The 21,433-nt window shown below is 39.7% G+C and overlaps 1 protein-coding gene across 1 annotated transcript in view; it reads right to left on the bottom strand.

Moving 5' to 3' along the window:
- Positions 1 to 21,433, bottom strand: part of Man1a2 (mannosidase alpha class 1A member 2) — a 75,984-nt gene that overhangs the window by 42,128 nt on the left and 12,423 nt on the right. Inside the window, exons 3-5 of the mRNA XM_070006440.1 lie at positions 19,429 to 19,525; positions 14,876 to 14,994; positions 6,762 to 6,842 (exon numbers count right to left, since the gene is read on the bottom strand). Coding sequence (XP_069862541.1) covers positions 6,762 to 6,842; positions 14,876 to 14,994; positions 19,429 to 19,525 — 297 coding nt within the window. The remainder of the gene's footprint in view (positions 1 to 6,761; positions 6,843 to 14,875; positions 14,995 to 19,428; positions 19,526 to 21,433) is intronic.

Below are 21,433 nucleotides of genomic sequence, written 5' to 3'. Positions count from 1 at the left end.
TCTGACCCTATATAAAAGTCAACTTCAAATGGACTGAAGACTGAAATGTGAAATCCAAACTATGAAATTACTAGAAGAAAACAAGAAGTGCTTCAGAACAGTGCAATGGGAGATATAATATATAAATAAAACAATACACGATGGGGCTGGGAAGGTGGCTCAGAGGTAGAGTGCTTTCCTGGCATGTATGAAGGCCCTGGGTCCTATTCCTCAGCACCACATAAGCAGAAAAGGCCAGAAGTGGAGCTGTGGCTCAAGTGGTAGAGCCCTAGCGTTGGAGCTGAAGAGGTAAGGAACAGTACCCAGGCCCAAAGTTCAAGCCCATGACTGACAAAAACAAAAACAAAAAACCCCTTGATTTTATGCCCATGCTGACAGAGTTCCAACCCAAGGCCTCAGGCATGCTAGCACATGATCTGCCACTGAGCTATACTCTCAGCCCTACTTTATTTTGTTTCTCACCTCTATTGTTATTTCTTTTTTTTTGGGGGGGGGGATAATTCCTTTCTACCTGGCCTGGTTTAAAATTATTATTCCTGAGCTATTGATGTTTGTGTTTGTTCCATTTAGTGTTTGCTCTAGTAACTCAACTATAAATCTTTAACTTTTCAGTCTACTTGAAATTAATATTGTACAATTTCCTATAAAATGTAAAAACCTCTCTGCTCTTTTCCAGCTCTTCCTTCTCTTCTCTTTCCCAGCTCCCTTCTCTTTCCTAGCTCTCTCTTTCCCACCTTTCCCAGACGTTCTTTTTTCTCTTTTCTAGCTCTTTTCTCTCTTTCCCAGCTCTCCCAGTTCTCTTTCCCAGCTCTCCCAGCTCTCTTTCCCAGGCCTTTCCCCACCGCGTGGAGGACCAAGATGGCCTGGTGCCAGCAGGAACAATGAATAAACCTACCCCTTACCTGAAAAAAAAAAAAAGTAAAAACCTTAACTGTGCAGGTTCATTTCATCTACTGGTCTTTTATTCCAGTTGCCATGGATTTTATATATATTATAAATAATACTAATGTAAAATACTATTTTTTGCTTTAAACAAATACATACTTTTAAAGAAATTAAAAAGAAAAATCAACTAAGATTTCTAATGAATACTTCTAAATCATCCAAACACAGTACTGTCATTTTTTTCCCTAGATGCTTGCAAATTTTTTCTTTCTTGTTGGTGGTCAGGTGTTTGATCATGACATGCCTAGGGGTGCTTAGAACACATCTTGTTGAGAACCCACTTTGAAATTAGGTCTATCACCAATAAAAGAAAAACAATAGCCATTACTTCTTCAACTACATTTTCCATCTAGCTGCTCTCCTCCATTTGGAACTCCAATTTAAATACAAGCTAGGCTTTTCCAACATCATTCCACAAGTTTCTGAACCTCTGTTCTTTCTTTTAAGATTTCCTTTAAGATTTAGGAATCTCTTTTGCATCGCAATGAATAATTTACACTGATCTATCTTCAAGTTTAGTGGCTCTTGCGATTTCCAAATGGCAAACACAATTTTTTTTTAACTTTGGATACTTTATACTTTATTTCTCATTCCTAGATTTTCCAATGTTATTCAGATTTCCACCTACGCATTTTCAGAAATGTTTTCCTACATACCACTGGGCAGTTGTAAAAGCTGCTATAAAATCCTCATCAACTAATTTCAGTATCTAGTCACCTCAAGACAGGTTATCAGTTATATTTCTTTTAGATATACGAGCCACATTTTTCCCTTGTATTTTCATACACTGAATCATTTTTAATTGCACTCTGGTCATTGTGATGGGTATGTGTTTCAGAGACTCCAGGTCTCTACATACTCGGTTATACGCTGAGTTTTCTTTTACAAGGCTCTGAAACTCAAAATTCAACTGTCTCCCCACAGCTGGCAGCGCCTGACTGGATACTCAGACTCTTCAGTGTGAGCTAGGACCATGTGATGTCTGCCCCTCTACGGTGTAGCTCAGTGCTTACCCAAGGAAGGGGCAGAGCTACACGAAGCATTTGAGAGTTCTTGGTGGCTCCCTTCTGTCCTAAGCCTTACTCCAAAATTTCTAGCTCCTGTTATAGCTATTTATAAATTCTGTCTTCTGATTAATCAAATCAGTAACCATCACATTCATGAACAATGAATTAGTATTACCACTGTGACTTCAAGCACATCAAGATGTATACAAATGCATACATAACTTCATAGGTACATATGCTGGAGAATGTACCTGAAACTGTTTATCTACTATGTTAACAGAGTGCAGTGCAACATTCTGCCCAATCACCAGCATGTCTGCAGATATGATTGAAATTCTCAATGGAATTTGCAGCCACTTCTCAAGCCAAACCATGTTTTCCAAAATTCGAGTACTAATATAATGAGGACAATAATTTCTGATATTTGAATCAGGAAAAACAACATTTCCTTTTTTTATTTTCTTATTTTTATTTTTTTTACTCCTTCTTTCCTTCAAGATTGGGGTGGTATTGGAGGCAGAACCCAATGCCTTGCCTCTACTCAAGCACTTAACTTTTTTTTTTCTTTTCGTAATTTACTTTTACTTAAAGGACTTCAAGCTTATAGGCTATTTTGTCTTGGAAAATATCCTTGAATTTATTCAAGAATAACCTGACCTATCGGCAATAGAGTATATTTACATTTTGGTAAAAATATACCGCTGTTATTTATTTTGTTTTTATTATCTGTGAATAAGCCCTAAACTCCACATAATAATTTGTCTATTTTTATCTGACACATTTTAGGTGCTGTTATCCACATAAATTACACTATCTTATTCAGGAAGGAAGCCCACTTTGATAAGTACTAAAAAATGAGAAAGGCAATGGTTATATTGAAGAAGTATCATATATTTGAAGCTAGCACCAAGTAAACATCATAAATCATCAAGATATTTTAACTTGGGGGTAATATAAATAGCCTTATGCTGAGAAATAAAATGATAAAGCTTCAGTTTACGATATTAATAAATCAACACAAGAGGAATACTTTGTTAGAATGGCATGTAATCCTCACTCACTTCCATATGCCAGAGAACAGGATGCATGTAAAGCACTCTTTAATCTAGTTACATATTTCCACTGTTATGTTCTAAATTACAGCTAACTTTCTGGTTCCAATGAGATAATAGCATCTATTGTCCATTCAGTATCAGAATAATGTCATATTTAAATTACTCTTCTATATTTCACTTTTTTTCTTCTTTTGCTGGTCCTGGGGCTTGAACTCTGGGCCTGGGCACTGTCCCTGAGCTTCTTTTGCTCAAGGCGAGTGCTCTATCAATTGAGCCACAGCTCCACTTCCAGCTTTTTCCGAGTAGTTTATTGGAGATAAAGAGTCTCACAGACTTTCCTGCCTGAGCTGACTTCAAACCATGATCCTCTCAGATCTCAGCCTCCTGAGTAGCTAGGATTACAGGCATAAGCCATTGGCACCCAGTTTGTTTCACTTATTTTTAAGACACCTCATTATTAGTTTTCACAGAAAAAAAAGGTGTGCGAGATAAAATGATCACACTGGAAAGTAAATTTGTCAGGACAAGTTCTATTGTGTGAGAAAGTCATAACACATTCTCCTTCCTTTTCAGTAAAGCTGACTGACATATCTCTCCTCTTACCGATACAGAGCACTGACCACATGAGAAAGGCCGGCATTTGGCATAGAGTACAGTGACAGCACTGTGTCAGGCACTAGCGTGCTCTTCCACCTGTGTTCTCACACTGCTCTAAGGTTCTCACGTGGTGATAGATGAGGAGGCCCATGTTTCTTCTTTCCCTGAGTCTTCAGGAGTCGCAAAACAGAAGCATCACACATTTCTTCAGCATCTGAGCTTTTTCCATGACATCAAGAAGCAAAATCTTCACATGTGCTCAGCCTCTAGACAGGCAACCAACAAGGAGCCATAACTCAAGCTCCCCATGCAGAAACTACTCCAAATTCATTATGGATAACATTCATATTGCTCTGAAAACAATCAACTCCATTAACCATATACAAAAAAATTAGCACTCGAGACATAAGCACAAATGTTTAGGTAGGCCAGGAGCCTGGTAACTCAGGCCTGCAATCCTAGCTACTCAGGAGGCTGAGATCTGAGGACTGAGTTTCAAAGGCAGCTCGGGCAGGAAAAGTCCATGAGACTCTTAACTGGAAGTGAAGCTGTGGCTCAAAGTGGTAGAGTGTTAGACTCAATCAAAAAAACTCAGGGACAGTGAGTGTCTAGGCCTTGAGTTCAAACCCCAGTACCAATAACAATAACAACAAAGAAGTTGTTGCTAGGTGGCTCCTCTCCTTTCTCAAGGACATTTTATATCCTCTAACCTGCAAAAACAAAAACAAACTCTAACACTGAAGACACTAAAATATAAAATCCTTCCATGTTCTCCTCTCACTGTTACTTAATAATTCATTCCAGAAGCTCCCAAGGTCAAGGGCCATCCAGAGATATGCCTAGGAAGCAGGGTGATGGCCTAAAAAGGGCTTCAGAAAAACACTGCAGGTAAGGCCAGCCAAGCAAAGGCACACAGGATCCCTGTGGTCCCAGGGAAGAAAGGATGTGGATGCTGAAGGTAGCAGCAATCTAGCAGTCAGGAGAAAGTCAACAGCCAGGAACAATCAGCAAATAGGTAAATATATGTAGAAACAGTAAGAAGTATGCTTAAAAGAACAACCCAAAAAAAGAAGGCTAGAGTGACCCTTGTGGTGCTGGTCTGCAATAACAGCTACTGATGTGGATTCATGGCTTTCAACATACAAAGGCTGAAACAAGAAAAGGATGGATGGATGGATGGATGGATGGATGGATGGATGGATGGATGGATGGAGAGAGGGATGGAACAGACAGACAGACAGACAGACAGACAGACAGACAGACAGACAGACAGACAGACAGACAGACAGACAGACAGACAGAGGCTAGGAACAGAATAAGAAGTAACTGCAGTCTGGATGGAGATGGGAGATAAGAATGAAGAGACCTCCTCTGAGGCCCAGACCTACAGGGAATGCCTAACAGAGCCAGACAATAAGAAAAACTTCCTACAGAGCAGACACAGTACAATTACAAGGTAACACTAAAAGACTCTGCAACCAGGAATACTCTAAAGGTAAACCTAGCTATGAAATACACAAACCTATCTCAACCCCTGACTGCACTGACCCCTACCCTAACACTAGCATGCTCTTCTAGGCACAACTATTAACATGTTTTCACTGTCCTATGCATAATATCTATCATTCAATCAAAAGTAATGAAATACATAAAAAGCAAAAAAAAAAATCTATTCATTCTAGGCCTTGAGTTCAGACAAAGCAAGAAACAATAGAGAAGCTAAAACAATCAAAAATTGAAAAAAAATAGTTTTTTCAAAGATGCTCATGAAGAATTTTAGCAAGGAAAATTAGCAAAGAAAACTATAAAAGTCAATAAATCTAGAAAATCAAATACAAGAAAAAAAAGCATAGTAACAAATGAATACATGGTAATAAAATGAACTGGCTCCCAATTACACTAAATATAGTTAAGGATAGGTCTCTACAAATCACCCAAACTAGAACATATGAGCTCACAAACCTCTTCTACTGCCTGTCACACTATGTAATCCTAATGCCATATGCCAGATAAAGATGACTGAGCTTGAACTTTCAGCTTCTGAAACTAGAAACTAAATAAACAGGCTTCAAGCATTTTGTTATAGTAGTCGAAAACAAGCCAATATAGCATACAAATAGTAAGAAAGTGTTTTTAAATGTTAAGGAAAGAAAAAAAGCACCAATCTAGAGTTCTGTACCTTGTGAAATTATCCTTCAACAGTGGAAAAAGAAATACTTTCTCAGATAAACAAAAAGGGAGCAAATCTTTTCCCTTAGAGAAAAATGCTGTTGTTCAGAGAAAGGAAAATTGCATAGCTCAGAAATGTAGATCTAGCTAGGCACTGGCGGCTCACACTTAAAATCCTAGCTGCTTAGAAGGCTAAGATCTGAGGACTGAGGTTCAAAGCCAGCACACGCAGGCAGGAAACTCCTACCTAAAATTAACCATCAAAAAAGCTGGGAGTGGAGGTGTGGCTCAAGTGTAAAGCCTTGAGTGAAAAAGCCATACAAAGAGCATGAAGGCCTGATTACAACCCCAGTACTAGCACCAAAACAAAACAAACAAATAAAGCAACTTTTCTTGCATCTAAGAAAAGACTTACAAATCATTTAGACCAACAAACCCTTGGGTGTGATTCAGTGAGAATCTTGACTAGCAGGAAAGGCCCCAGACTCAATCCCCAGCAGCACAAAAGCAAAACAAATGCAGCCTATCAAAAATATGGGTGAAGCAGTGTCTCAAAAAAACAAACTAGAATAATTCCTCCCGTTTGTCTTTCCTCCACTAGCCAACCCCATTCCCAAAACGCAGCCCAGCAGAGTACAGCAGCAAAACAGTAACTTCTCACATCCATTTTCCTATTTCCAGCAGTATGGGTCTCAAGTGGGTCTCTGTGTCCTGTACCAAGAATTGCAGACAGGAGAACTTGAAATCTTCTATTACTTATTCATAGTAATACACTGCATTCAATTTCTACATGAGACATTTTGGTAATAAACGTTCTGCCTCATGAGGACCTGCACTAACGCTCCCATTCATCTCAATCTGGTCTCAGCAGTTTCGCGCCCTGTTGGGTGGTGCAGTTCAGTGCAGATCTCACAGAAGGACGGCTTTGTCAACTACATGAAACCCAGGCAAGTTGTGGGCTGCTCCATGTCACTTCCATGATACTCACCTCTTCTCCTGAGAGGTAATACGCTGCGAGCAGGCCTCCAATAAAGCGAATGTTAACCTCAAACACCGACACCTCTGAGTTCTGTGGAAACAGGTGGGAAATAGTCACAGGTGGTCACGTAATGCTTTATAGTTGCCAAATCGGTTCAGAAGCTCTTGGAATGAGCATCCTTTCTGTACCTCCACTTCCCACGCAATTATAACCTCAACTGCCATTTGCTGGTGTTGCTGAATCAACTGCCCCTGTCCCTCCAGCCCCCAAGCCCAAGCCCAAGCCCCAGCCCCAGAAACTGATGGGCCACTTCCTGTATATTCCACAGCACTGTGAAACAAATGACCGAGGCCTGCTCTGACTGCCATTCCCACCATAAGTGCCTCCACCTCTTACATTCCAGAACATCACTCCCCTCTCACTGACTCCAGCCTTCTGGTCTCATCCCTACAGCTCTGCTCATGAATTTTAAATATTCTTCCTGCTGCATAAATAACTTAGTAAATCTTGAAACAGTACAAGTGTAAATAATGAATTAATAACGTTAAGGAAACCAGCTCCTAGGTGACAAATTCATGTAGACACAATCGCATATATATCAAAAAGAAAAATGATTTAGAAATGTAAAAGATAATAATAAAGTTGTAGATTAATGACAATATGTAAACTAGGAAAGCAGAAACTGTAAGCATAAAATCAATAGTTTGAATAACAAATTGATGAGTCTTGAAATTTCTCTGAAATGCAAATTGTTTAAAAGAACCAAAGTTACGAACCAATTTTTTTTTTTTTGGGGGGGTCTGGTAGTGGGGCCTGAACTCTGGGCCTGGGCGCTGTCCCTCAGCTCTTCAGCTCAAGGCTAGCGCTCTACCACTGAGCCACTTCCCAGCCCCACGAACCAAATTTTTAAAAAAAGTAAACTAAAAGAAGTTTGGCACATATATAGAAACATTAATAACCTAAATATAATCCCAAAGATTTTATATGTGTGTGTGGTGTGTGTGTGTGTGTGTGTGTGTGTATTTATATGTAGGCATGGAAACAGGGTTAGAAAAACAATTCATGGTATAATTCCAGTACTTGCAGAACTACAGTATAACCCATGAATTCACAAATAAAGTATATATAAATATGAATTATGAATTTAATTAGTAATTTCATAATTAAATTTTAACAAAAAGTTAAAAGGAAAAAGTGGATTATCCTGAAATCTTTCCAGTATTTATAGACAGAACACATCATTTGTTGAGACAAATGTGTATATTTTCCTAACATGGAACTATCACAATGTAATTTTTCTTGAGCATGATTCACACTTATAATTCTAGCTAGAGGGAGGTAGAGATGGGAGGACTGTGGCTCAAGTGCACTCAGTCAAAAAAGTTAGACCTTAACTCAAAAACATGCTAAGTATGGTATCACACACCTATAATCCCAGCTACTCAGGATAGAGATAGGAAAATCATGGTCCAAGGCCCCAAGCAAAAGTAGAAGACTTTTATATGAAAAATAACAAAAACATAAAGGCCTCAGAGCCTAGCTCAATTGGTAGAACATTTATCTGCTTGGCAAGCACAAGGCCCTGAGTTCAAGCCCTAGTACCACACAAAAAAAAATCTAACATTTTGATATTATGACTTATCTAAACCCATTCCTGAAAAAAACATGCTTAGCATTACTTCATATATTCCAATACACAGCATACTACAGTACTACAGGACACATAGCCGCTTTAACATGGGGGCAGAAGGCCTTCTACAGATGGAAGTATAGTAATAACTTGCCCAACAGTTTCTTTGCTTTCATCCAGGTCTTCCTCTCTACGCTCCAGTTGGATGGAGCTGAGAAATACAAAGTCTCCACAGTTGTGCCTATATACTCTGCTCCCCACATGACACACCACCTCAAAACCCCTGGTCCCTGGTGCTAGGAGCCAGACCCTGGGCTTGGGCAAAGGCCACAGCGACCCCCTCACAGGCACATTTCCTGACGTTGCTTCAGCCTTTTTGTAAGCTGTAACACCAAGGAAAAGCAGGAGGCAGAGAATTTCTCTAGCCTGTATTGGCCAAATTGTAAAAAAATTTCTTTCTTTTTTTTTTTTTTTTTTGGTCTGTTTTTTGGGGGCTTGAACTTTGGGCCTGGGAGCTATCCCTCAGCTCTTCAGCTCAAAGCAAGCACTCTACCGGTTGAGCCACTAAGCCACTTCCAGTTTTCTGGTGGTTTTTTGGAAATAAGAGTCTCACGGACTTTCCTGCCTGGGCTGGCTTTGAACCACAGATCTCAGCCTCTTGAGTAGCTAGGATGACAGGCACCCAGCCTTTTTTTCATTTTCATGTACCCTGTTCTTTTCCTTTAAGCAGGGTAAGCATTCAGACTCAGAGCCAGGCGTTATGGCTGGGGTGAAGAGGGAATTGCAGAAGGAAACTCACTGTTCTACAGCTGCATCAAGTATGCAAACATACCACCGTGGCCCCTGGCCACACCCCCAGGAAATGACCAATCAGCCCAATGCCTTTGGATCCCACTTCTCCCCTTGACCTCCCTCTGTGAGGCCCCACTGTTACACCAGGACTGCCAACCTCGAGGCAAGTACTCAGCCTCTCACTTTCTTTTTGTCAGGGTGCTTCCCTTCATCTAGCTAAATGACTACTCTATTAATACTTAGGAATTTATGCAAAAATGTCACCTTATCCGAATTACGGTCAGTATAAAATAGTATCCATCAACACTATTACTTATCTGTACTATTACCTCAAATAACATTACCGACATCTGATCACTGTGATTACTTGTAAGATTCTTTACTTTTTCCCTGACTAGTGACACACAAGACAAGTTCTAGATAGAGGAAGAGACAGAGAAAACAGGCAGAGGCATACTGAAAGGAGTAATGACTGAGCATCCTCAAGAGCTGAGAAAACATCAATCCTCATCATGAGTCTTCTAAAGAATAATCCACACACAGACATACGGAAATAGAATTACCACATTTTCACACAGAGGAAAACAAAACATAAAAGCAAGGAGAACAAGACATTAGCTTATAAAAAGATATTGCCTTCCCACAGCAGGGCTAAAGCAAAAACACAACAGCCTCCTGCCTTTAGAAGGCTGAAGAAAACAACCAGCAACCTCTCGTGCTGTTCTCAGCCACACAGTTAACATGCACAGGGCCTCCCCGGCCTTGAGCCTCTTCCTAGATATGTCACTATAGTAAAGAGTCCTTCAATATCCCCCACGTGAGACAGCAATACTGCCTACACTATCTCAGGCACACCTTCGTGTGTGCGCAACCCACCCAGCAGCCTGCGTCCATGCTGTACCGTGCTTCTCTCGACACTAGAGGACAAACTTGAGACAAGAGATCCTCAGAACGCAGAGCACCGTGTGCTCTGAAAAGTGGCGTTCAAGAAAAGTAGTGATTCATCCATTACTGAAGAGTTTGCACAGGCTTAATAACACAAGAAGGAGCTGAGCTAAGCTAACTCATTCCCATAGTTTCTCACACGCCTTTCCTAGGCCACACCAGGCCCATGGAATGAAGGCAGTGCATAACCAGTCGCCTCCCCTTACGGTTGGATGGCACTCCTTTGGGGCACCACCACCAGATAAGGCAGCAAGAGCCCCCAGAGTGACCTTCAGGTCCCAGCAGCTGCAAGACCCTGTATCTACTACCTGGGCAGCAGCCATCAGTCCCAGTCGCCATGATGAAGGCCCTGGGCCCCCGTCCCCACCAGGACCACCGCCTCCTAAACCTCGTAGGCTGTAAAAGGTCACCTCACCTGGTGTAAGATGGGGTCTTGCCTGTCCCTTTGCTGGCAACAGACCTTTCCTTTGTTCTTTGTACCAGGATGTCTGCTTGGTTTTCTGGCAAAGTCTAATATAGTCTAACAGATATGTTCTTCAGAAGGGCCAAAAACGGACTGATTTTCAACTTTGTTAAGTAGATATGCTCAAAGTGTAAGAGTAACCCAAAATATGAATGTAAATGGAAAGTATAAAAGTCAAGAGAGTAGATGGAAAAAAGAAACATGAAACAATCCAAAATATGGAGAGAGAAATAGAACAAGATGATGAAAGAACAAGATGTCAACTAGAGAGAAAAATAAAGATGGAAGGCTCGCCTCCAAGCACGTTAATAGACTAAATATTTACAATTGTAGTAATATTTTTTATAACTGAATAAAAAACAAAATACAAAGCCAGGCACCGGTGGCTCACACCTGTCATCCTAGCTACTCAGGAGGTTGATATCTACGGGGTTCAAAGCCAGCCTGGGCAGCAAAGTCCGTGAGGCTCTCATCTCCAATAAACCACCAGAAAACTGGAAGTGGCACTGTGGCTCAAGTGGTAGAGCGCAGGTAGAGGAATGGGAAATGCGCCCTGAAAAGCTTTCTCTCAGGCTCACTCTTCAGTGCTCTACTCTGATATATTCCTGTTGAGACCCCACACCTGGACTGCAGCTGGGTCCCACCAATGGGAGACTGGAGGAAGGAGAAATATTCTCTCCACCCAGTGTACGTCTCGTTTCTCACAGTGCTTCACCTGGACAGTCACAGCGGGCCCCAGGGGACATTCATTTCCTCACATCCAAACCAGACTTCCTGTGCCCCTTAGATGTCACGCAGTGGCAAGGCACCAGCCTAGAGGATAGAGTCTACTCTGGGACAATCTTTGTAAGAATTACTAAGATGGCCGGGTGCTGGTGGCTCACACCTGTAATCCTAGCTACTCAGGAGGCTGAGATCTGAGGACCTCCGTTCAAAGCCAGCCCAGGCAGGAAAGACCGTGAGACTCCTATCACCAATAAACCACTAGAAAACCGGAAGTGGCGCTGTAGATTAAGTGGTAGAGTGCTCGCCTTCAGCTGAAGAGCTGAGGGACAGCGCCCAGACCCATAGTTCAAGCCCCATGACAGACAGAAAAAAAAAAAAAAAAGAATTACTAAGATATCAGCAATGCCTGCCATAGTAGCTCTGGATACTAGTTCCACAAAGCCCAAGTTAGTACACTGTAAGGATTTCCACCTCTTCCCATGTTCTCGGAGTCCCATGGGTGGTAGCTGTTTCCTCTACTTACTACTTCTGGTAATACCACATGCCTTCATTTGGTCTTTTGGCTCCCATTACTCAATTAACAATTCTAAACATTAAATCCTACAGTTGATGGTGTAGTTCTGGTCTCTGACTGAGCCTCCATTGGTACAATGATACACAAGAGAGATTCCACTCTCTCCAAATTATATATTTTGTGAAATCCTCATCAAAATTTCAAGTTTTCTAGAATGTGAAATAACAAAGGACTGAGAACTAAGAATGTCCTCAGAGAACAAGATTCAGATGGAATCAACAAGCTTCTTCTGAAAATACTTTGTTTAAAACAGGTTAGTAGAGAAAAAGACACAAGTAAAAGAACAAACTAAAATGAGCAATGTATGACAAAAAGGCATATAGAAATAAGCAGGCTAGGACCAATGACAGCTGCCTGTTACACCCTGCACACATAAGCTACTCTACAAGGATTAAAGGCTATAAAGGCTAAAAGCACCTTTGATGATTATCGCTTTCAGTCTTAAGACATTGTATCTTATGTAAGACCCTTTTCCCTATACCAAGGTCACAATGAAATTCTCAGATATCCTATGAGATCTGTTCTTGTATTTTATACTAATATTCATATTCCAATTGAAATTTAAATTTTATAAGGTGGGAGCAAGGGTCACATTTTCTATCAATTCTTTTCCTATATGGATGCCCAGTTAAGCCATTATCATATACTGAAAAGTGACACTTGGGCATAAATGAGATGTACATAGACATTCTGATTCTCTGCCCATACTACATCATCTTTACTATTATAGCCATATAAGTATTTACATCCTCTGGAATAAATCTTCAAATTTTTTTTTCTTTTACATTTTATTGACTATTCTTGGCTCCCTTTGCCTCCATCTAAATTCTGGAATTATCAATTTCCACAAAGAATAAATTGCTCAAATATTTATTGGCATTGTATTAAAGATAAATTCAGAGATAAGTAACACAGAAGCATGGTATATGCTTCATTTCTCTTGGCTATGTTTTGTAGTTCTTACTGTAGAATATTAACTATATTTTGTAATTCTTTAGAAAAAAAAGAGTGAAGCAAAACTTTAAAATGTTTAAAAGAAAATATAAGAATATATCCTCCTCACTGAAGAATAGGGATTTTATATACTAGATATACAAAATATAATCTATTAGGGCTACAAAGCTGTAAAGGAGAAAAATAAAAACAATGCCTGTATGTCCCAGGTTCTCTGCACAGACAGGCAAGGCAACATGAGGAAAATGCAGGTGACACTCCTGAGAACAATCGGCCCATCTCCAGCTATCTCTTCTTCCTCTTCTGGGACTGGAAAGTAGCTAAGATGTCTGCCCTGTGAAGAACCACTGTAAATGATGAGGTCAACTGAAGTAGAAGACAAAGGACCCCAGGTCCTGATCATTAAGGAGTTAGGAAAAGCAGCCTCAATTGCCTGCACTTGGCTAAGATGACAGAGAAATTACACTTTATCTTGTTTCAGTGATTGTACATTAGATTTTCTTTTTTTTTTTTTTTTTTTTTGGTCCGGTCGTGGGGCCTGAACTCTGGGCCTGGGCACTGTCCCTCAGCTCTTCAGCTCAAGGCTAGTGCTCTACCACTTGAGCCACAGCGCCACTTCTGGCTTTTTTCTTTTTGCTTATGTGGTGCTGAAGAATCAAACCCAGGGCCTCAGGCATGCAAGGCAAGCGCTCTACCACTGAGCTACCTTCCCAGCCCCTGTACATTAGATTTTCTACCCCTCAAAACCAAACCTAAACATAAGTGAAAACATGAATTATTCTAAATAAGAAATACCAATAAATATGTCTAGCACTACAATGCTCAGGTAACACAGAATAATACACACAGTTTGGTCTTCATAGCACAAGGAAAATCATCAGTAAAGACATAAGGATGGACTTCAATAACAGTTTGAAAGATGACTCACTACAGAAAGAAAAGCACAGAGAGGAATAGAGAATGCTGCCCTAGAGAGGAAGGAGGAAGCAAAGCACCATGGGAGACAGGAATCTGAATCCTAACAACTGTTCAGCCTTTACTCTGTACCAGAGTACCTCAAGTAACCTCACAATAGTATGGTGGGACAGCAACCTTCTCAAATCACAGGGTAGAATGTACCCTGTAGGCTCCACAGCTAAGCCAGGGCAGAGGCCTCTTTCTATTAAGGCTCACCATTGCTGTGACAAACCATTAAACCTCTTTTGAAAAGGTTTATTGTTTATGTTTGTTTTTCACAAAGCACTTTATATATAGGTCCATATTATGTCTTGTCCACTGCTTTTCCTCCCCCAACTACTGCGGAAGCACATTTAAGACAATGCCTACATGATAAGAGCCAGAAATATGAGGAAAATGGCAAGAAAAGCAGGTAAAAACTACATGATAAGTGACAATCCCAAAAGAAGAAACAATTTTTTGCAACAATTAATACCTATGTTTAAACTACTGTGATGTGTATCTTAGGCAATAACTAAACAGTAACTAAAGTATCATCCTATGTAGTCAATGAAACCATACTTCTGCCAGCTGGGCAGCCCAGTTATGTGCCAGCTCATCCAGTGCCCACTGAGTAGCCATTCTCTGGCTCACACATTTCTCACTGTGTCCTCAATGGTTCAAGGGTCACAGCAGTGCTCTGGGAGCTATTTTATAAGGGCACTAATCATATTAATCAGGACAGGGCTCTCCCAGTCACCTCAGGAAAACCATACTTCCTACTATCATCACGTTAGTGATTAAGACTCCATTCATTCAGTTGGGGAGGAGACAAACGTTCAGATTATAGCATTAAGACAATATGTCTTCTTCTTCTTTTTTTTTTTTGCTGGTACTGGGTCTTGAACTCAGAGCATAGTCGCTGTCCCTTAGCTTTACTTGAGCCACACCTCTACTTCCAGCTTTTTGCAAGTTAATTGATTATATGGGTCTCTCAGATCTCAGCCTCCTGAGTAGCTATGATTACAGGCAAAAGCCAACATGCCCAGCGGTGTCTTTTTTAATAGGTAATATAAGAGATTAATAACTGATGGTATACACACCACACTGAAATCAAGGTTGTCTTCAATCCATCTTTGTCCATCTACGAATTCATCATGAAGTCCCATGATATAAAGGGTATCCAATGCATCTACTATGGTAGCACCCATCTGCGAACTTCCTATATTAGAGGGAAAAATAGCTGTCATTAAAAACATCCCCTTCATATAAGGAACATTTTATTTATACATATACATATGTTTATATGTAATATAAAGAATGTAAGGACCGAAAAAGAGAATGCCGAATAGTGCTCACTTTTTCCTTAGAACATAAGGAGTTTAATATAATTTGTGAAAGATGGCACACTGATAACTAATAGAAAATTCAAAAGTGTAATTCTCCTTAACTTTCTGCATGGTCACAATAGAAAACACTTTTTTACTTACCTGAACTCAACTGAATTTAACTGAACTTGAAGCTGTGAGTGCAATCCCCAGTACATCAGGGAAAAAAGACCATAAGTAAATTATACAAAAAAAAAAAGAAACCATAAAATATGAGTAGAGAAAATCAAAGTAACAAAATCTGCCTACTTGATCTTTAAAGAAATATTCCAGAGAAAAAGGGAGGTGGGAGAGACAGAGGTGTTAACGAAGCCAGTCTGATACCAAAATAAGATACTTCAATACAGAAAACACAACAAGGGAAACAGGACAATCTCACTTTCTTCTGTTTGTTCTTCTTCCATTCTCCTTTCTATTTGGTAAAAAAGTTTGCTTCTGAGGACTTAAGCTAACACATCCATTTTTTCCATGGTTGTCCTTAATTTATATGCCGTTTTCTCATTCATATATTCCTAATAATTTCTTCAGCCCATCAGGAAGGCTATTTTCCCACTCACAAGGCAAGCACTCCAAGCCACCCTGATGAACTCCTTGGCTTTCTCCCTTCCGGTTCCCTGCATGGTGGTATTGTCTAGAACATTAGTTCTAAAATATTACACACATAGCTGGGCACTGGTGGACTACACCTGTCATCCCAGCTACTCCAGAGACTGAGAGCTGAGGATTGCAATTGGAAGCCAGTCCAGGTAAGAACATCCTTGAGACTCTTATCTCCAATAAATCACACACACACACAAAAAAAAAAACCAGAAGTGGAGCTGTGGCTCAAGTGGTAAAGCACTAGTCTTGAGCACAAAATCTCAGGGAGAGTACCTACGCTCTGTTTAAGCCTCAAGACTGGCACCCACATGCACGTGCACGTGCACGCACGCACACACACACAGACAAACCCACATCTGAAATAACACACACATGAACACACACAATATATACACATAAGAGAATATATATCTCTACTATATGGTTGTTATTGTCTTGATATCCTCTCATTAAGCTAAAGAAACTTCTTTCTAATCTACTGTGCTGAGAGGTTTTAGTATTGCTGGACACTGAATGTCATTAAATATTTTTCTGGTACCTACTTTATTCTCTTTTTCCCTTAATATCTTCAATCAGACTGACCAATATCCAGCCATGCATGCCAAAGGCACTTGGCCATGATTATTTATTCTTTTACATATTAATTCATTAAATTTACTAAGATTTGCCTGTGTCTAAGTTCATACGTGATATCTGTCTATAAGTTTCTTTGTCCTGTACTATCTTGGTCTGGCTTTGGTTTGAGGGCTTTAATGATCCTGTCAAGAAGACATAGTAATTCATAGGGCGAAGAGATCTACAAAACACATAAAAATAAAAGCTAATAGCATTGAAAACAGAAAAGACAAATCCAAATGAGCTCACCCACTAATTATACAAAGCATTTAAGGAAAAAATAAAACTAATCCTAAACATCCCCTTTCTAGAAGGACGAAGAGCAGAGAATACTTTCCAATTCATTTTTATGAGTCCAGTACTACAAAGATATCAAAACAATATAAATACAATACCTATTAACAAAATATTAGTAAAGCAAACGCCAGTAGAAATAATGAACAGAATTTACATATACGTATGTCTGTACTCTATGTGGGAAATAAAATCCTACATGAAGTGTCTAATACTCCATTCCAAATCAAAATTCCTTCCTTTTGATGCAAAAAAGACCTTTTTCTAACCTATCTTACAAATTTTCTAGAATATATAGGTAAGAAGCACTCATGCTGGCCAGGCCTGAGGGGGCGTGTCTTGCAGTAATGCCAGCCAGTACTTAAGGGTCAGAGGCAGGAAGATGGAGAGGTCAAGGCCAGTCTGGGCTATATAGTAGCACCCTGTCTTCCAAAACACAAAATATAAATTTGCTAAACAGTAGCAAGACCAGTATCTATTTGGCATATACATATTATTATTTTTTGTCAGTCATGGGGTTTGAACTCTGGGCCTGGGTGCTGTCCCTGCGCTCTCCAGTCAAGACGAGCGCTGTACCTCTTGAGCCACACAGCACCACTTCCAAAGAAGTTCTTTTTGTTTTGTTTTTGTATCAGTTGTGGGGCCTGAACTCTGGGTCTGGGTGCTATCCCTCAGTTCTTCAGCTCAAGGCTAGTGCTCTACCATTTGAGCCACAGAACAACTTCCAACATCCACTTCTTGTTTTCAATAGGTGCTTACATTCAAATGCTGTAAAAAATAAGTTTACCACGGGAAGGAAAAGGAAGGGGAGGGGTGGGGAGGGGAGGGGAGGGAAGGGAAGGGAAGGGAAGGGAAGAAGAAAGGAAGGGAAAGCTGTGCCACCCATGATAAATATATGTGCCTTCCCCCACTGAAACATTCCTATCTCTGCCTACCATTCCTTAAAAGGTTATCTACCAATAAGCATGGAAAATGGGGGAAGCACAAGACCAACTTGGCAAGTCTCCAGACTTAACCGTGTGTTTAATAGGATGTGCTCAGTGAAACTGGGAAGTTTTAACAAGTGGACTGAGGACTAAAGAGGGATAAGAGCAAACTCAGAATGAACACAGCTCCTGCTCAAACTCCACTCAAACACATACTTCATTTTTCCTTCATTTTAGAAGGAAATTTTTTAATTTTTCCTTAGTAGCCAGGAATGTACAACATAACTGACCTAATTTACCAACCAAATCACCTTTTTCTTTCTCAAATGTACAAAGCATTAGGAGAATTTCCCGTTCTTTCCTTCCTCCTCCATAATGTATCACAAATGGCATTATCTTGGAGAAAAAGCTAAAACAGTACCTGCTTTTTCTGATAGAAACAAAAAGAAGAAAAAGAAAGCTTCAAAATACTCAAGTAAATTACTAAATCATCTATATGTAAGTAGAAAAGTCTACATAGAGAAGAAGATTGGATCAAAAAACAAAATCTACCAATTGTCTCCATATACAATGAGCTCAAGAAATCAACCCCACGCAAAGCTAATAAACCAATTGGTAATTGGCAAAGGAGCTAAGGAGAGACTTCTCAGAAGAGATAAGAGTGACAAAGAAACACGTGAGGAAATGCTCATCATCCCTGGCCATAAAGGAAATACAAATCAAAACAACTCTTGAGATACCATCTCACCCCAGTAAGACTGGCCAACATCATGAATTTCAACAACAAATGTTGGTGGGAATATGGAGGAAAGGAAGCCTATTGCACTGCTGGTGGGAATGTAAACTAGTACAACTACTCTAGACAGCAGTCTGGAGTTTCATCAAAAACTAAACATAGACCTTCCCTATGACCAAGCCATACAACTGCTGGGCATCCACCCTCAGCATCACGAGCCAGGACACTGTGAAGACACTTGCACATCCATGCTCACTGCTGCATTATTCCCAATAGCCAAGTTGTGGAAATGGCCCAGAGGCCCAACAATAGATGAGTAGATCCAAAAATGTGGTACATGCACACAATGGAGTTTTACACAGCCATTAGAAAGAATAGTATTATGTCATTTGCAGAGAAGCGGATGGACCTGGAACAAATCATGTTAAATAAGGTAAGCCAAGCTCAGAAGACCAATGGCACCTTTTTCACTCCTATTTGGAAGCTAGATCGAAAATACACCAGTACATGATAAATTATACAGGACTCTAGGCAGTCACACAGAGTGAGACCAAAGGAGGATGTTCTTAGGAGAGGAGCACAAAGATGCAACGCCTATGTGCATCTCATATAAAATAGTATTTATCAAAATGAACTCCAGGAAATGGAAACAAGAGGCTTTATTCTTTGCTACTGCTTTTCTTTTTATCTGGTCTATTTATCTGTCTTTGGGTGGGGGGGGCCACAGAAATGGAGGAATAAAGGGTGAACAAATGCAGCAGTGGAACCCATTAGACACTATGTTGAAAATTAACTCTAAAACTTGGGGGCGGGCAGCGACACTGAAGGAAAAAACTGAAGGAAAGGGTAACAGTATCAAAAAAGAAATGAACTCTTTACCTGACCTATTCAATTGTAACCTCACCTTCAAATAAATATTAAAAATTTAAAAAAGAAAAATCTACTAAATGCAACCCAAAGCAACTAGAAATCTTACACAAAAACATAATGCATTCAAATTACAATGCCACAGATGTAACAAAGCACTTTAAAAAGGTCTTGTTTTAAAAGACGGGAGTCAGAAAAACAGAATCAGTAATCAGACAATGAAAACTTACCAAATATGTTAGTGGAATGACCCTTCCGTGCAATAGGTCGAAGCTCATTGTGTCCCCATCCATATGTCCTGTAATTATCCCAGGCATGTTTCATCATCTGCCAAGAGAAAAACCACAGTCCATCATTTAAATGATTCAGCCTATATTTTTATGTTTCATGTAATTTAGGGTTTAGTTACTATATCCTTCCCCATTCTTCTAGGTCTCTTATATTAGCATATTGTTCAATTAACACTTACATCAGTGTGAAAATCTCAGTCCACACAACAGGAACAAATTAAGTGTAATTGGCGAGTTATTTCCAGGGGTGGGGGAAACAAGTTATTGATTTGGTATTCTTTTAAAAACTGTCAATCCTGTTGGGAACAGCCCCACTTCCCTCACTAGCAGTGCTGACAGAGCTGCCAATCAAGGGGCTTGCTTCTACTACCAATTAATTCAGTCTACTTAAACATCCTTTACCCTTCAACTGCAGATCAGTGGAGGCACAAAAGCAGAGCATTTGTTACCGAATGGTTCTGGCTGTATCCCAATTAAACTTATTTTTATTTTGGTGCTGGGATTTGAACTCAGAGCCTTACACTCCCTCAGCTTGTATGCTCAGTGGATGCTCAATCACTTGAGCCACATCCTCAGCCAAACTTTAAAGAAAAAAAGGTAGCTAGAAGCATTTGGCCCACAAATGGTCATCAATCACCACCTTAGACAAAGGGACTGGGAACGTATGATTCAAGACAACGAAATCCTTTCAGTCCTGAATATGGACAATGGTATAAAAAGGGGGACTCCCATTTTGTGTTCTCAAGATTTATGTAATATGTAAGGAATATAGTACAAAAGTTGATAATAGCTAATTCTTTCCTAACATGGAAAAACTTAACAGAAGGAAAGAGACAGACAAATATATATTACTGACAATTACATCTACAAATTCAGATTCAGTCAAGCCTGAAGCCCTGGTGTAGAGCCATTAAGCTAATGTATACTTCAGTATCAGCTATTTTGAACTGGGTTTCTTATAACCCAAGGAGTGCTGAAAGATACAGCAGGGGAGTGTTTAATTATATATCAGCTGAATATTATATAATAGCAGACTGTGGTGTAACAAAATCAACTCATTTTACAGCATACTATTCATTAAAACATTTCCCTATTTTTTTTTTGCAGCCAGCATTGTTCAGATACCAAAACCAGGCCAAAAAATAAAAATAAAAAATACAAGAAAACTCTAAGCCAATACATTCCAAGAACACAAACTTCCTTTAAAAAAAAAATACGGAAAGACCAGTTCAACCTGGAATATAAAACTAGTTCAACATTTACAAATCCATCAATATAACTCATCAGATTAACATGATAAAAGGAGAAAATCAAATAATTAGACAAAATCAAATAATTAGACAAACGTAGTTGTTCTGAAAAAAGTTCAACAACTCATGATAAAAATACCCTTAAAAAAATCCCTAGTAAGCTACAACTATAAGGAACAGCCTCAACCTAAATAGTAAAAGTAAAATATCCTTAATAAATTACAACCATAAGGAAGAGCCTCAACCTAAATAGTAAAAGACTAAATGCTTATTAACCTCTACAGTTAAGAACAATCAAGCCCAGTGCCCGTAGCTCATGCCTTCAATCCTAGCTACAGAGATCTGAGGTTCACAGTTCAAAGCCAGCCCAAGCAGAGAAGACTCTGTGAGACTCTTATCTCCAATTAACCACTCTGGAACTGGAGCTGTGGCTCAAAGTGATAGAGTGTTAGCCTTCAGCAAAAGAACTCAGAGACAGTGCCCAGACCCTGAGTTCAAGCCCCACAACCACCAAAAAAGAAAAAGAAAATGACAATCAAGTACACCACTCTCACCATTTTATTTAAACACTGTACTGGAAGGCCAGTGTACCAAGAAAAAGAAATCAGAAAATGTACCTCTATTCACAGAGGACCAGACTGAATAAAAAAAATTAAAAAAAAAACCTTATTTGACCTACAAAAAAACTACTAGAA

This window comes from Dipodomys merriami, unplaced genomic scaffold (genome assembly GCF_024711535.1).
Source record: "Dipodomys merriami isolate MVZ:Mamm:240054 unplaced genomic scaffold, mDipMer1.0.p SCAF_7, whole genome shotgun sequence".
In the NCBI taxonomy this organism is placed as follows: domain Eukaryota; kingdom Metazoa; phylum Chordata; class Mammalia; order Rodentia; family Heteromyidae; genus Dipodomys; species Dipodomys merriami.
This window is presented reverse-complemented; position numbering and strand designations above follow the sequence as displayed.